This window comes from Chenopodium album, chromosome 17 (assembly GCF_948465745.1).
Source record: "Chenopodium album chromosome 17, dcCheAlbu1.1, whole genome shotgun sequence".
Taxonomy (NCBI): Eukaryota; Viridiplantae; Streptophyta; class Magnoliopsida; order Caryophyllales; family Amaranthaceae; genus Chenopodium; species Chenopodium album.
This window is the reverse complement of record NC_137850.1, coordinates 36,724,236-36,739,730: the sequence shown is the minus strand read 5'-3', so window position 1 is coordinate 36,739,730 and position 15,495 is coordinate 36,724,236. Positions and strand designations below refer to the sequence as shown.

The 15,495-nt window shown below is 34.4% G+C and overlaps 1 protein-coding gene across 1 annotated transcript; it reads left to right on the top strand.

Annotated features, from left to right (window-relative positions):
* Positions 1-4,099: 4,099 nt before the first annotated feature.
* LOC145587876 (inorganic pyrophosphatase 2-like) lies at positions 4,100-6,735 on the top strand. The gene is made up of 5 exons (XM_081644541.1): positions 4,100-4,379; positions 4,470-4,591; positions 4,722-4,926; positions 5,655-5,993; positions 6,459-6,735. The coding sequence occupies exons 1-5, from the start codon at positions 4,242-4,244 to the stop codon at positions 6,651-6,653; spliced, it is 999 nt and encodes a 332-aa protein (XP_081500667.1). The 5' UTR covers positions 4,100-4,241; the 3' UTR covers positions 6,654-6,735.
* Positions 6,736-15,495: the final 8,760 nt, after the last annotated feature.

Here is a 15,495-nt window from a genome sequence, read left to right as displayed (position 1 = left end):
TTGGGAAAGACCGTGTGTTGCACGGATCTAAGCTAGTATATATATATATTGATTGATTGATATATTGACATTGATTGTATTTACGTACAAGCTAGATACCCTTAGAAATCACCTCCACTAATATGTTGCGGAATTTCATCTTGGATGGCTTTGTGTTTAATGAATAAGCATGATCAAAATGACCTCCACTAATATGCTGCGGAACATCATCTGTAATACTTCCTTTTTCCTTTTTTTTTTTAAAAAAAAAAATTGCATAATTTGATATTTCACACTTATTAATGTAAAACTTTAAACATTAATATATTTAATTTATGTATGTATATAGTAAACATTATAAAAATATGATATTTAAAAAGTATAATTTAAAATGAAACTGATAAAATCTTACATAACTATATTTTTTCTTATATATATATTAAACACAACAGATGGTCGAAGAATTAAAATGTGTGAATAATAAAAAAGTTCAAATAGTACGATTTAAAAAAAACGGACAGAGTAATTTTTAAGTAAAGTTTGATATAAATATGAATTTTGGATCCCAGGAGGTAAATTTTATAAAATTGCTTGGGTATTCCAGTAGTTAAATCTTCTAGTCATAAAATCTTTGTAAATTTTATATGTATTCGAATGTAACTAAATTAAGGGCATGTTCACATTTATTGTGTTGGGCTGGCTAGAGTTGGATCCGAGTCGGACGGTGAGCAACATGGTAGTTGCTTGAAAGAGTGTAGCACATGCAAGTTCTAAAAATTCATCTCATCACGATGTCCGGTTCGGTCTAGACCAGAATTATAATCGGTCTGGTCTAGGTCCACGCAAAATAGCAAATCTGGTCCGATCTGGACCGGTTTTCACCCTAATCTGCAAAACCTAAATTGATACTCCGTAGTGTATTTGGAGTATTGTGTTCGAGTTCCTCCATTTTACCAAGTTTCAACAAAAAAATAAAAATAAATAAACTTTTAAAATTGACCTCATTTGTTGTAATCTTACTGAAGTTTAAACGTGGTGAACTAAACCTATTGTATTCCAGACCTGCACTTACAGATAAATAATTTTTGTTTCCATTTTGCCTACTTCCACCAAAGGATCGTAGAGTTAAGTAACAGACAAGAAGATCACGGGAACGCAAATTGCACATACATAAGTTACTATATTACGATTGCATTATATGCTTCCTCAAGATGAAAGACATAGTTCAGTTCAAATTGTCTTATTCATATGTAACATGGACAACATTTTTTTTTTTTTTTGATAAGAACATGGACTACATTACAAGGAACTATTAATGGTGGAAAAACTACTCAGCATTTACTCTAATATAGCATATTGTGCGTAAAACTTGTTAGATGGTAAAGTAGGTATGAATATGTACCCCCGCTAATTCCTTTTGTTCTTTGCTCATAAGATTATTATCATATTTGTAATCGTAATATTTTTACTAGATTTTTTTTTTTTTTTAAAAATTAGCTTGTGTGAAATTAGACCTACCACATTGACAATTTGCTATAATAATTTTAAAATACATTATACTCGTACTTTATTATAATATAACCACAATTAAACATGTAGATATGGAGGAATAGCAAACAATAACTATTGCCACAAAGTAATGGAAACCTTATTGGCATATGCTACAAGAAGCAAAATCCATTGTATGATTCCCAAAAAATTAAAAAGGGCCAGACGCCAAAGAATAAAACAATGTTCCCCTCAAGTTTGAAATCGAAAGTGTGAATATTGTTTTGTCAAAAACAAAAGGAGTAAAAAAAAAAAAAAAAAAAAAAAAAAAAGGTATAATTCCTTTGGTGGTACTTAGAATTGAGAACACACAGAAAAGCTAAAACTTAAGTTAATATCAACCGTGAAACTGCAAGAACCTTCCTTCTATCTCATGGAGAAACCTAAAGAATATTCTATTTTTGAAGATTAATTTGTACGTAATTTGGTAAGATGCAATTCAAAGTAAGACATCAAATCCTCAAGTATATTCCCTTATATCCCCTTTTATTTCTTTTATATAACCAATCACCATCACAAACACCCATCCATTTTCTAGGGTCTGTTCTCATTTACAGAATTGAGCTGAATTGAATTGAACTGAACTGAATTGTTTATGAGAGAATGAAATTAGGAACTGAAGTGAACTGAACTAAAATTAACCTGAATAGAACAGACCCTTAAACTCTCATTTTTTTTAAGGGATTTAAGCTCTTCATTTTTTTTTTTGAAAAACATCTTGTTTAATGTTATATTGTAATACTCGAAGTAAATTATTATTTAAAATGATAAATACGATAATAGTCCAGGAGTTCATAAATAATTCGTAGGAAAAAATTTCTTAATTTTTTTGTATCTATTTATTATTCGACCTTTTTTTTTAAAAAAAAATATATTGTTAAACCCGTTAATAATAATTTTATGCAAACTAAGCCCGGTCCACTAGCCCGGCCTGATTTTGAAAAAAAATTTGAACAGCTTTGAAAAAGCGATTTTATGCAATTTTTATGATCACCTCTACGTTAATACTCGTTTGTGTTTCTTTCTTTTTTTTTTTTTTAATTCAAGCGATTAAGAGAAAATAAATCGGCTTTTATAAATATGTACTCCGTACCGAGTAACCCAAATTTGTTAACGGAGTAGCCAACATACTTAAAATTAAATACTCGTATTTGTACTTGTGTTTGTTAAGAATCCAGTACTAGAGCTGTCAAAAACGGACACAAACTAGTGAATCCGAACCGTTTCGAACTATTTCGAAAAGGAACCGAACCGCTAAGAACCTGTTATTTTAAAACCGTAAATCGATCCGACCCGATTTTTTAAAACATGAAACTGAACCGATCCGAATGTTTGAGAACCGTTAATGAACCGTACCCGTTATCAAGCCGAAATGATACAACCCGAAACCGAGAACAACCCGAACAAAGTACTTCCGAACCCGATAGCAACCCGACCCATTGTAAACCGAAACCGTTTAAACCCAACAAAAACCCGATAAACCCAAATCATTTACAACCTGTAACTGGTTAGGACCGAATCGTTTATAACCCGTAATAAGTTATGCTGAACCGTTTACAACCCATAACCGGTTATAACCAAACTGTTTATAACTAGTAAGTCCGTAACCTGTTATGACCGTAGAGTTTTTTTTTTTTTTTTGGTATATTAATTTTATTGATAGTAAAACAAAAGGGTTTAATTTGAATTACGAAGTATTTATATTGAATAGGTTAGTATTTTTGATGTCATTGAAACTCTTATGCTAAAATATTATCGTCTTTTTACGAGTAATGGCTTATGGAACACTATATTGTATTAAAGATTTGTTATTATAATTAGATCTTGAAAATCATTATTCTAAAAAGGGACATAAAGCTAAACAACTAATTAATACTCCGTATGATCGATTGGAATAACTAATTAAAGAATGTTGAGGATATACTAGAAGATATACGTTAACGAAACGCGTTTAAAACTAGCAAAATTCAGTTGTCAAATTAACTGAGTTCAACTCGAACCGATTACAACCCTACCTGATTAGGACCCGGTATGTTTTGACCCAAAACACGCTTTAAATTGACAAACCCCGTTTTTAAACCGACCGAATTTAACCCGAACCGATTATGACCTGAACCAATTATATAACCCGACCCGATTAGAATTCGACCCGAAAAGAAACTGTAATAAAAATACACCAAACCGAACCGACTCAAAATTATTTAAAACCGACTCGAACTGACTCGATAATAATTCCAACTCGTTAAAAACCGACTCGTTACAAGCCGTAAAATGATAAACCAAACCCAAAATTGAACTGAAAACCCGATTGAAACCCCTAGAATTCCACTAAAACCAAATGACTACAAGCCCACTTAAAATAAATTAAATAAAAACCCTTAGATTCAATAGGTCCACCTCATCCAACGGCTAAAATACCCTCAATGAAATTGATCCACGGCATCAAAAAGCTGTACCAGAAAATACTAGATTAACCAAAAAAACGTGTAATTAATTAATATGTAAACCTAGAAAGCTGGAGTCTTTAATGGCTCGCCTTACAAAGACGCACAAAAACGTAATATTCCTTGGTATCCTTGGTATCAAACTATTCTTGTTCTTCAAACTATAAATACCCACTATACTTCTAGTTTAGTACTCAACCAAATTTAGACCCATTTCACCAAATTAAAAGAAAAAAAAATCCCAATTTTCTTCTTTCAAAATTCTCAAGAATGGAAGGAATAATTGTTGTTTTTGATTTTGATAAAACAATTATTGATTGTGATAGTGACAATTGGGTTGTTGATGAATTGGGTTTTACAAATTCTTTCAATCAACTCCTTAATTCCATGCCTTGGAATTCTATGATGGTAAGTTCATCTGCTTTTATTCAATCCTCTGTTTTTTAAATCCTCTGTTTTTTTATATTGAATTAATTCTTAATTTAATATGTTTTACAGGATACATTGATGAAGGAAATGCATGAAAAAGGAGTAACGATTAATGATATTGTTGAAGTATTGAAAAGAACTCCAATTCATCCTCGAATTGTACCAGCGATTAAAGCTGCTCATGCTGCAGGGTATGTTAAATTTTTTTATTAAAAAATAAAATAAAATTTTACGTAATTAATTAATTTATTTTCTGGGTATTATTTAAATGAAAATAAAATTTTTGGGATTAAATCTAATTTTTAATTTTGAATGAAACAGGTGTGAATTGAGGATAGTAAGTGATGCAAATACATTCTTCATTGAAACAATATTGGATCATCTTGGGTTGAGTGATTATTTCTCGGAGATTAACACAAATCCGGGTTATGTTGATGAAGAAGGAAGATTAAGGATTTTACCACACCATGATTTTACCAAGTCTCCTCACGGATGTTGCAACCCCTGCCCTGCTAACATGTGCAAGGTAAATTTTTAATTGTTAATGTATTTACAAGTACAGTAATCTTTTTGTGTGTGGGTGGGGCAGGGTGGAAATTTGAAAATTTTTAAGGTGGAAAATAAAAATTCCTAAAAATTAAGAGAGAAACTTTAATACGAATTTGGTCTGTTGAATTGTTGTTGTTCATGATTGGTCTTTTTGAGAGGACTTTTATTAAAAATTTGTCAAGTTAATTATTTGAGTTATATTAAAGGGTGTTGTTGGGTTTTTAGTACGGAGTACATGTAAACTCGATTATAATTTACTCCGTAAATAGTCCACGTTGGAGGAAAATCTAACCACATATAATCTACCATGTTAGATGAAAACCTAACCACATAGGGTTTACCATAAGGAAAACCTAACCACATACAATCTTTTGTTTTGTTATTGTTTTTGTTTTTATTTTTTTATTTTTTATTTTTTTATTTTTTTTTATTTTTTTATTTTATTTTTTTTTAAGCCAAAGGTAGTTTTGGGCTTTATAATTTTTTAGTGTTCCCAAGTGTAGAAATAATCATTCTCAATATTGTGTTTTCATATGTAGGGTTATAAGTATCATGAGTCATGTGAAAGCAATAATTCCACCATGATTTTCTACAAATCTCTAGATTCATTATATCATTAATACGTAGTACTATTAGTTCACTATATCATTAGTACATGTTTATAGCTATGTAGTTATTTATTTGTACTATTGTAAACATTTGCAGGGCCTGGTGATTAAAAGGCTAATATGTGAGCATGGAAACAAGAAATTCATCTATTTAGGAGATGGAATTGGAGATTATTGCCCTTCCTTAAGACTTAGAGAAAGTGACTATCTTATGCCAAGGAAAGACTTCCCTGTTTGGGATTTAATCTCAAACAATCCAAAGCTTATCAAATCCAAAATCCATGAATGGACTGACGGGGCTGAATTCGAACGAGTTCTATTGTCACTCATTCAAGCTATTATCACCAATGCTGACGCCAACCAGTTCTTCAACCTTGATTGCAAATTCGAGTCATTGCCAATTTCATCCCATGATGCCATGCCTCAAGCTCTTCGAGTACCTATTTAGAAACTTTTTCTTGTTTACTTCATGTAACATTACTACTTATAGAAAGGGGAGGGTGGGAGTTAAAACCCTTTTTGTCAATGTTAATTTGGTAGAATAAAAAAAAATTAAACTAATCAATAATCCCTTTTTTATTTAAACCTTTCTTCTTTTGGGGATTGAACCTTAGGTTTATGTATCACAAAAAAAAAAAAAAAAAAAAAAAAAAAAAAAAAAAAAAAAAATGTATCTAACCTTTGTTGCTGATATTATGCTGCAACTAAATGAATGAAATATACCCTTTTAATTTTGTGTATGCTTTCTAAACTTTTTTCACAGAAATCGACCTTTGTACTTATTAGGTTGCAGGTTCAAATCCCGGTCGCTTTAATTCTTGAATGAACAGATCTCAAGTCTTACATATCTCATAATCGGTCTTTTGATTAGTGTTTGACCTGTTTGTCTCATCACATGCAGGTTGGACCGCAGAATAGTTGTGTAATGCATCCATATAATCCAAGATCCGTATCTTTCGGCATCTCAAAGAACAGGATATCAACAAGGGGTTCACGAGTGAAGAAACTATTGGGACAAAATCAAATAATAAGCGTGCTACCTGTACCAGTAACTTCAGTTTTAAGAAGTTGTTCTTCACTTTTACTTGGAATTTGATGTAATCACGTTTTTTATGTGTGGCAAGGCTTCAAGTTAAGACGTGTAAACCTCATACTTCATATACACTTTTCTGCTTTTTTTTTTTCCCTTCTCTTTTTGCCTTTGTGTTTAACTGATTTTTGAATTTGAAATTGATTACTTCGTTTTTAGTCTATGGAGGAACCTTTTAAAGGCGGAGGGAGTAGTTAGTAGTTATGCTTATGAGAATAGAGCCAATAACACGGTTTGATAATTTGATTGTGCAATTTAAAATAGGGTTCAAATGTGAAAGCGGGGGATGATTCTAGTGGTTACAGCTCCCTCCTGATTTCAGGGAATGTTGAGATCGATTGTCATTTTCGTCCTTGTGGCTCTCTAAACACTAAAAAGTAGGGCTTAGATGTTATTTATTACACTACCTTCCTTTGTTACATACCTCCTTTGTTTTTTTAATTGTTATACTGTTTTTCTGTTAAGAAAGTTTCACAAATATTGCACTATATTTATTTTAGAATACAAAATATTTTTGCTCACACTGTAGATATCTCATTTATCCTTACTTTTAAAACTTGATTCTTTAGTTAAGGTTTACATCATATAGATAATTTTGTTTTTTTAATCCCCTCTTTCTTCCTTTTTTCCACTACCAAAAACCCAACCTGCATGGTGCAATAATAAAGAAGTAGGAAAATTTAGGTCCTATTTGGCAAAACTATCGGTAGCGGATAGCGTTTAGCGGTCGAGTAGCGAGTAGCTGTCAATTAGTACTAGGTAAAGTAACGGTTGATAATATAAGTGTTTTCCAAAAGTAGTTGTTGCAATACTAAAATATATTAAAAATTCATACATATTGTTAGTATATAGTAACAAAAATTAGATAAACGCTACATGTTACTTTTAAATGATACTATTTTTAACGTTTGAGAAAAACAACCTAAACGCTACCTTTAACGCTAATCGCTACTCGAACCGCTACCTTGATAAACACACTTACTTTTTTTCTAAAACACTAATTGCTACCTCAAACGCTACCGCCAAACAGGGCCTTAATTTAATAATCTTAGTTTTAGCCGATTTACTTTAAATAATCCCTACTTTCGATCATTATTTAATAATATGAACTTTGATATGTGTTTCTTCCAACACGCCCAATCGGTCAATGACTTGATATAATAGGTAATCATGACACGTGTTGTTTAGGGTAAAAAATACCGCTTACACGTGGTCCAATCCCGTAGTGATACAGAAGCAATAGACCAATATGGGTATTCTTGAAAATTCATGGAGTTTTAAGAAAGCCTACACTATCTTTTAGTTATTATTAATTATTAGGATTTTTGCCTATGAGTTTTTACCTTTCACTTGAAAGGATTTTTCCTATTTTTAGGCTTTAAGAGTTTTAGCCATTAGGATATTTATGTATTTAATTCATTTATATTAGGATAGATTTAGTAGTTGGTTAAAATATGATTAGTAGATATATTAGGATTATGATTCTTAATATTTTATCTTATTTTAGGATGTAATTATTAGTTTCCTATCTTATCTTTGTACAATTTATCACCCTATAAATATGGGTGTATATCAATAATAGTTTAAGAATGAGAGAGTTTATTTTGGGAATTAATCCTTTTTGAGCGTTGCTCGTTTGATTGTTAATCAAAAACATCACTTGTTGCAACTCGTGATCATTTTCTAGTTGCGACTAGGAAGAGACCCTCAATTCTTGTGAGAATTAGAGTACTATCCATTTAATTTTCGTGTAATTTCTTTAGTTCTTATTAAAATCCGAAGATCCAATGTTATTATAGCTTGCGAGCCTTGTGAGAGTCTTGAGAGATTCATATCACGTAGTGACACATGGCCCAATCAAAGGACAACACGTGTCCCTATGAGAAGATGACACGTGTCAAAGCTCAAAAGAGCACCGGAAATGAGATAAAAAGAGCTTTTCTTACATGCAAGCCGATTTACTTTAAATAATTCCTACTTTCGATCATTATTTAATAATATGAACTTTGATATGTGTTTCCTCCAGCACGCCCAATCTGTCAATGACCTGATATAATAGGTAACCATGACACGTGTTGTTTAGGGTAAAAAATACCCCTTACACGCGGTCCAATCCCGTAGTGATACGGAAGCAATAGACCAATATGGGTATTCTTGAAAATTTATGGAATTTTAAGAAAGCCTACACTATCTTTTAGTTATTATTAATTATTAGGATTTTTGCCAATGGGTTTTTACCTTTCACTTGAAAGGATTTTTCCTATTTTTAGGCTTTAAGAGTTTTAGCTATCAGGATATTTATTTATTTAAGTTATTTATGTTAGGATATATTTAGTAGCTGGTTAAAATATGATTAGTAGTGTAGGGAATATTTTAAGTATTATCCCAAACTTAAACCCACTGTGATCATACACTAAAGCATAGTGGCGTCCAAAGGGAAGGAAGGTAGAGCAAAAGAGTCGCCAACAATTTTTAGGAACTTGCAAAACCGTTCACAGGGTGAAGGTTATACCCCTTAACGATCCATGAGATCGTCAACTCCAATAGGTCTAGAACCATGACTGGAAGTTCGGGGATGAAGATACAAATCCAACCTAAAAGAGATTGAACCTGCCCTAAATAGGCCTCTACTTCATTCCTCTCGTATTCATGTGCGCATTCTGACTAACATGTAATCAATAGGTTTACCCTGAACCTGTTTAATCTATGTTGGTTGAACATTAATGCACAAATAAATCTATTATTGGCGATCACTTGAATTATAATCATATTAACCCTAAACAAGATTATTAATTATCTTATTAAAGCGTGATTACAAGTACAAATTCCCTTTAAACCTGCAAGAGAGGGCGTGATCAAGCAATAACAATGACAATAAATATCAAGCAACATGATAATCATAAATCATAATAATTATAAAAATAATCGTGTTAAAGTATAATAATAATAGCAAGATCCTAGGCATGATACTAACAAGATTAATAACAAACCCTAGCATGTCACTAAACAATAAAAATCAAAGCTTTATCCCTACATGATACTAACATGATATTGATATGATATTAGAAAGCATGGAAGCACCCTAAACATGATACTAGGAAGCAATAATAACATCCTAACATGATGCTAGGAATTAATAAATAATAAACATGCTTTCTACGAGAATAGAGCAATAAGACTACATACTTTGATGCCTCGTGCCTCTTTCTAATAACAAAATACACGCGTTAGTAAACTTCAATAAAATAATAAATCAAAGAATTAAATTAAATAAAAAGAAAGAGTTAAAAAGTTTAGACTGGATTTGGGACCAAACCCTCAGAAATATCAAACCTTTCACGTCTAGGGCGAAGGCAACTTCGAACTTGGCTTGGTGTATCTAATGCTAATGTATGAGGAATTGTGTTTGTAAAAGGCTAGGCTAGAAAGAGAGAGAGAGAGAGAGAATAAGCTTTAGCTTAGAGAGAGAGAGGAATTAGAGAATTCTGGTTATTGAAAAACGGAGGTCCAGGGACCCTATTTATAAGAAAATAGTCCAGAATCGATAGAAACGAATCAGAGTTCAAAAAGGAATAAAACAAGCTTTTGTCGCCAACGACATGACCTGTCGCCAGGCGATAGGATTTGTCGTTAGGCGACAAACCTGTCGTTTGGCGATGCGAGACAGTTTTTGCGGATTTTGTTTTTATCATATCTTTTGATCCAGAATTCCAAATAAGTCATATAATATTTCGTTGGAGAGATCTTGAAGTCTAATTTCCAACCCAATTAGAATAGGATTAAAATATTTTGTAGATAAAAAGATATGGCCAAAATAGTGAAAGGGTGTCAGTTTTGGATAGAGTTTCGTATTCCATTCATATCTTTTTCGTTATCGCTCGGAATTAATATTATAATATATCATTGTAAAGATAATTTCAAGATATGTCCAACCTTATAAGATTTGGATAAAAATTATGAGGCACAAAAATAATATCTGATTGTCTTTGAACATCTTTAAATTCGAATAGAATTAGGATTAAAAAAAAGGAAGGTTTTATTCAATTTCAAACTCTTTGATTTTTTCTTTTCAAAAAGGATAATTAAGATATTTTAGAAACTCATAGAAGCTTCTAATTAAATCCTAGTTAGTTTAGGAATAGGATTAAACCTTTGGACCCTCCACATGATCATTGGGTCGTAGGTAAGATCCGGTTTGAGCCTAGTTTAGTATTTTGGCCATAACTTCCTCATTATTCATCGGAATTGGGCTTATAATATATCGTTGGAAAAGTCTTTTCAAACTCTATCCAACTATTATTGGACCCATATCATGGACCAAACTAAAATGGAATGCATGTTTTTCATAAATAGGGTAAGAAAAGAAATATTTTCAAAAACCAAAAGAAAAGATATTTTAATAAAAACATCTTCATCACTAAACTTTTCACACTTTCACTTTGTTTGATAATCAATGACATGAAAGGTATTCATCACTGGGTTTGGTTTTGGGGAGACACATTTGGGTGTCTACAAGTAGATATATTAGGATTAGGATTCTTAATATTTTATCTTATTTTAGGATATAATTATTAGTTTCCTATGTTATCTTTGTACGATTTATCACCCTATAAATACGGGTGTATATCAATAACAGTTTAAGAACGAGAGAGTTTATTTTGGAAATTAATCCTTTTTGAACGTTGCTCGTTTGATTGTTAATCAAAAACATCACTTGTTGCGACTCGTGATCATCTTCTAGTTGGACTAGGAATAGACCCTCAATTCTTGTGAGAATTAGAGTACTATCCATCTTCTAGTTGCGACTAGGAAGAGACCCTCAATTCTTGTGAGAATTAGAGTATTATCCATTTAATTTTAGTGTAATTTCTTTAGTTCTAATTAAAATCCGAAGATCCAATGTTATTATAGCTTGAGAGCTTTGTGAGAGTCTTGAGAGATCCACATCATAATGGTATCAGATTTTTTAGGTTTTGTGAGTCCTTTAGGCACTTACACGATATTGGTGTGTTGGTTTCGTTATCATGTTTCAAGATTTGACAAATTCGAGGCGAAGTATTTTTCGACGAAGGGGAGTATGATACGGGAGAAATAGACCAATATGGGTATTCTTGAAATTCATGGAATTTTAAGAAAGCCTACACTACCTTTTAGTTATTATTAATTATTTGGATTTTTGCCTATGGGTTTTTACCTTTCACTTGAAAGGATTTTTCCTATTTTTAGGCATTAAGAGTTTTAGACATTAGGATATTTATTTATTTAATTTATTTATGTTAAGATAGATTTTGTAGTTGGTTAAAATATGATTAGTTGATATATTAGGATTAGGATTCTTAATATTTTATCTTATTTTAGGATATAATTATTAGTTTCCTATCTTATCACTGTACAATTTATCACCCTATAAATATGGGTGTATATCAATAATAGTTTAAGAATGAGAGAGTTTATATTGGGAATTAATCCTTTTTTAGCGTTGCTCGTTTGATTGTTAATCAAAAACATCACTTGTTGCAACTCGTGATCATCTTCTAGTTGCGACTAGGAAGAGACCCTCAATTCTTGTGAGAATTAGAGTACTATCCATTTAATTTTCGTGTAATTTCTTTAGTTCTTATTAAAATCCGAAGATCCAATGTTATTATAGCTTGCGAGCCTTGTGAGAGTCTTGAGAGATCCACATCACTTAGTGACACGTCGCCCAATCAAAGGGCAACACGTGTCCCTATGGGAAGATGACACGTGTCAAAGCTCAAAAGAGCACCTGAAATGAGAGAAAAAGGGTTTTTCTTACATCAGAGCCCAAATCCCGAAATTATTGTAGAAAGCCGCAAAACAGCGCCCCCATCTGACACGTGTCGTCACCTGATTGCGCAGCCAATCAGGACACGGAAATTTAGGGGACAAACCCTAAAGGAGCACAAATTCCCACCCCCATAATACCCCAATCATTTATGATGCGAGGGGTGGATTGTGACATAACATTTAATAGAGCACTAAATAGCTAGCTTCTCTCTACTTTCTCTCTCTAGCCTTTCCGATTTCCGGTTACTAACTTGACCGTCGGAGGCGAATATTTCGTCACTGGAATATTCGTTGTTTTGCAGGTGTCCAAGTCTTGCTGCCAGCAGTATGTGAACAGTGTCCCGAGGGATTCCAAAAAAACCTCGAAACATTTGGCACCATCTGTGGGGACACTTGTCCGTAATGGCAATAGACGGTCAGACACCTAATGCCGGCCCTGGCCCTGGTCAAGACGACCATGTAGAGTATATAACCATAACAATCAATTGTAGTGATCCTCTGATCGCCACATTCCATGAGGCCGAGGATCTACCAGTTACTGCTGCCTCCCTAAAAGTTGCTCTGAACAAGCTTCGAAAGGAGTTGGAAGAAAAGAGGTCGTCTACCTCCCGACAGTCGTCTAGAAGGGTGGAGGATGGCACTCGGAGTAGAAATCAGAGCAAGGAAACTAACGCTGAAAATGCTGGGAATACCCCTTTTCGCCGGCCGCATGGCAGGTCTCCTAGGGTGCCACGAACAAATCTGTCAAGGCTCTTTGAGAGAACGCAGTCGGCTGGGGGGCAGACCAAATAGCCTCAAAGGGAGGATCCTAAGCCGTCTTGACGCTGGAGGGACGCAAGGAAGTACATCCGACACAAGCGACGGGAACGGGCAGCCCAGTCGGACACGGCATCTACTCCCACAATACCGGATGAACTCTCTAATCACTCTCTTTCCCAACATACCAGCACGGCCAGGACCAGCAGGACCCAAGCTATTCGTACTCTAACTCCCATTCCAGTTCAACCAATTCAACCGGTCCAATATCAGATTCCTCAGAAGTTTAATGCTTTTCTGCCGCATAACTCAAACGTCCTCGAACAGTTTGTGTAATTTACCCAGCCATTCGACCGACCAACCTCAGCCCATTGATTGGCAAATGCGTTTGTTGAATCTTGGAGACAAGCCGCCTTCGTTTTCTCAAGAGATCCTTAGCTCTCCCCAGCCTGCGAAGGTGAAGAGTGTACTTGTGGGTGCCTATGATGGTTCGGGTAACCTAAAGGAACATGTCACTTCGTACAGAAACCTGATGTACTTGTAATGTGTTGATGACGCCACTTGGTGTTGGTGCTTCCCGGCCAACCTCAAGGGCATGGCGCAAGACTGGTTCAACAGCGTGCCGGCCGGGTGCATCAATTGCTTCACTACTCTAAGTATGCTGTTTGTTGGAAACTTTCCATACAACATTCCCCCAAGAAAGACCAGTCTTAACTTAGCTACAATTGTCCAAGGAAAGAATGAGGGGTTGCGTTCGTACGTCCAGAGGTTTAACCAAGAAAAAGCTCGGATTCATAATCTTCCGGATGAAATGGCCTACTCGGAATTTCTCCGGGGATTAAGGCATAATGGTTTTAAGTTCGATTTGGTCAGAAAAAAGGTTTGGACCTACGCAGGCGTTCTGCGGGAAGCCGAGGCCTACATAGAAGCAGCTGACTTTTGTTCGCTCACCAAAGCAGAGCAGCTGGCCAAGGGAGCTGACAAGAAGTCATCTTCTCAGCAACACTCGGCCGGGAAGAAAAAGGAAGGAAACAAGGGAAAAGAAGTTTGGGTGGCGGATGATTAACAGTCAAAGTCAAAGAAGGTTAAGGCATACGAGCCGCAGTATGATTTCAACAAAGATTGTTACTCAATCTTGATGGAGATTAAGGATAAGTTTGAGTTCGAGAAGCCCCGGCTAATGAGAGACTCGACCCAGTATCGCAACAAGAACAAGTATCGTCACTACCATAAGGATGTGGGACATGACATGAACGTTTGCATTAATTTAAAGCGATTGTTAGATAAGCTGGCCGAGAAGGGCATGCTGAACTCATATGTTTTGAAGTCAAAGTTTATCTACACTCGAACAGACAACAACCGAGAAGAAAAAGCAAAAGCAAACTAAAAAGGAAGATGATGGAAACAGTACAGACTCTGGATTGGTCACCGTGATATCAGATGGCTTTGCCGCAGACGGCCCTACCATGAAGGGTATCAAGCAGGATGCTTGGAAGTTTGACAAAGTAATGCATGCCGAAGGGGTCAAAGTTGAACCCTTCCCAGAGGTGATGGTCAGTGAGGTCGACCGAGGGGAGGTCAACGTCTTGCATAACAATCCCATGGTGTTCATCATGAAGATAGCCAATCTGAAAGTCGGCCGGATTCTATTAGATACGGGCAGCTCGTCCGATATCATTAGCTTGGCCGCACTGAAAAATCTGAAGTTCCCAGAAGACGCTCTGTAGGGAATATTTCAAGCATTATGATCCCAAACTTGAACCCCACTGTGATCATACACTTAAGTATGGTGGCGTTCCAAAGGGAAAGAAAAGAGAGCAAAAGAGTCGCCAACAAGTTTTAGGAACTTGTAAACCCAAAAGACAATCCAAAAGGACCATCAACTCCATAAGGTCTTGAACCAAACAGGGTCCGGGGATGAGGGTACGAATCCAATCTACAAAAGAAAGGACCCGCCCTATAAAATAGGCCTCTACTTTGTTCTGCTCGTATTCATGTGCGCTTTTCGAATAACATACAAATATTATATTAATCCTAACCTGTTTATCTATGTTGGTTGAATATTAATGCACAAATAAAACTATTATTGGCGATCACTTGAGTTAAAATCACATTAGCCTAAACCAAATTAATAATTATCTTATTAAGCGTGATTTCAAGTACAAATTCCCTTTAAACAAGCATAAAAGGTGTGATCAAGAAATAACAATGAAAAATAAATCAAGCAACATAAGCATAATAACCAATAAACAATAACAACGATGATAATAACATGATATAATAA

Bases quoted from the DNA above. Each gene is read 5' to 3' on its own strand.
- LOC145587876 (XM_081644541.1), top strand. From the start codon at position 4,242: ATGGAAGGAATAATTGTTGTTTTTGATTTTGATAAAACAATTATTGAT. The intron at 4,592-4,721 runs GTATGTTAAATT...TGAATGAAACAG, and splicing joins AAAGCTGCTCATGCTGCAGG to GTGTGAATTGAGGATAGTAA. The intron at 5,994-6,458 runs GTACCTATTTAG...CATCACATGCAG, and splicing joins CCATGCCTCAAGCTCTTCGA to GTTGGACCGCAGAATAGTTG.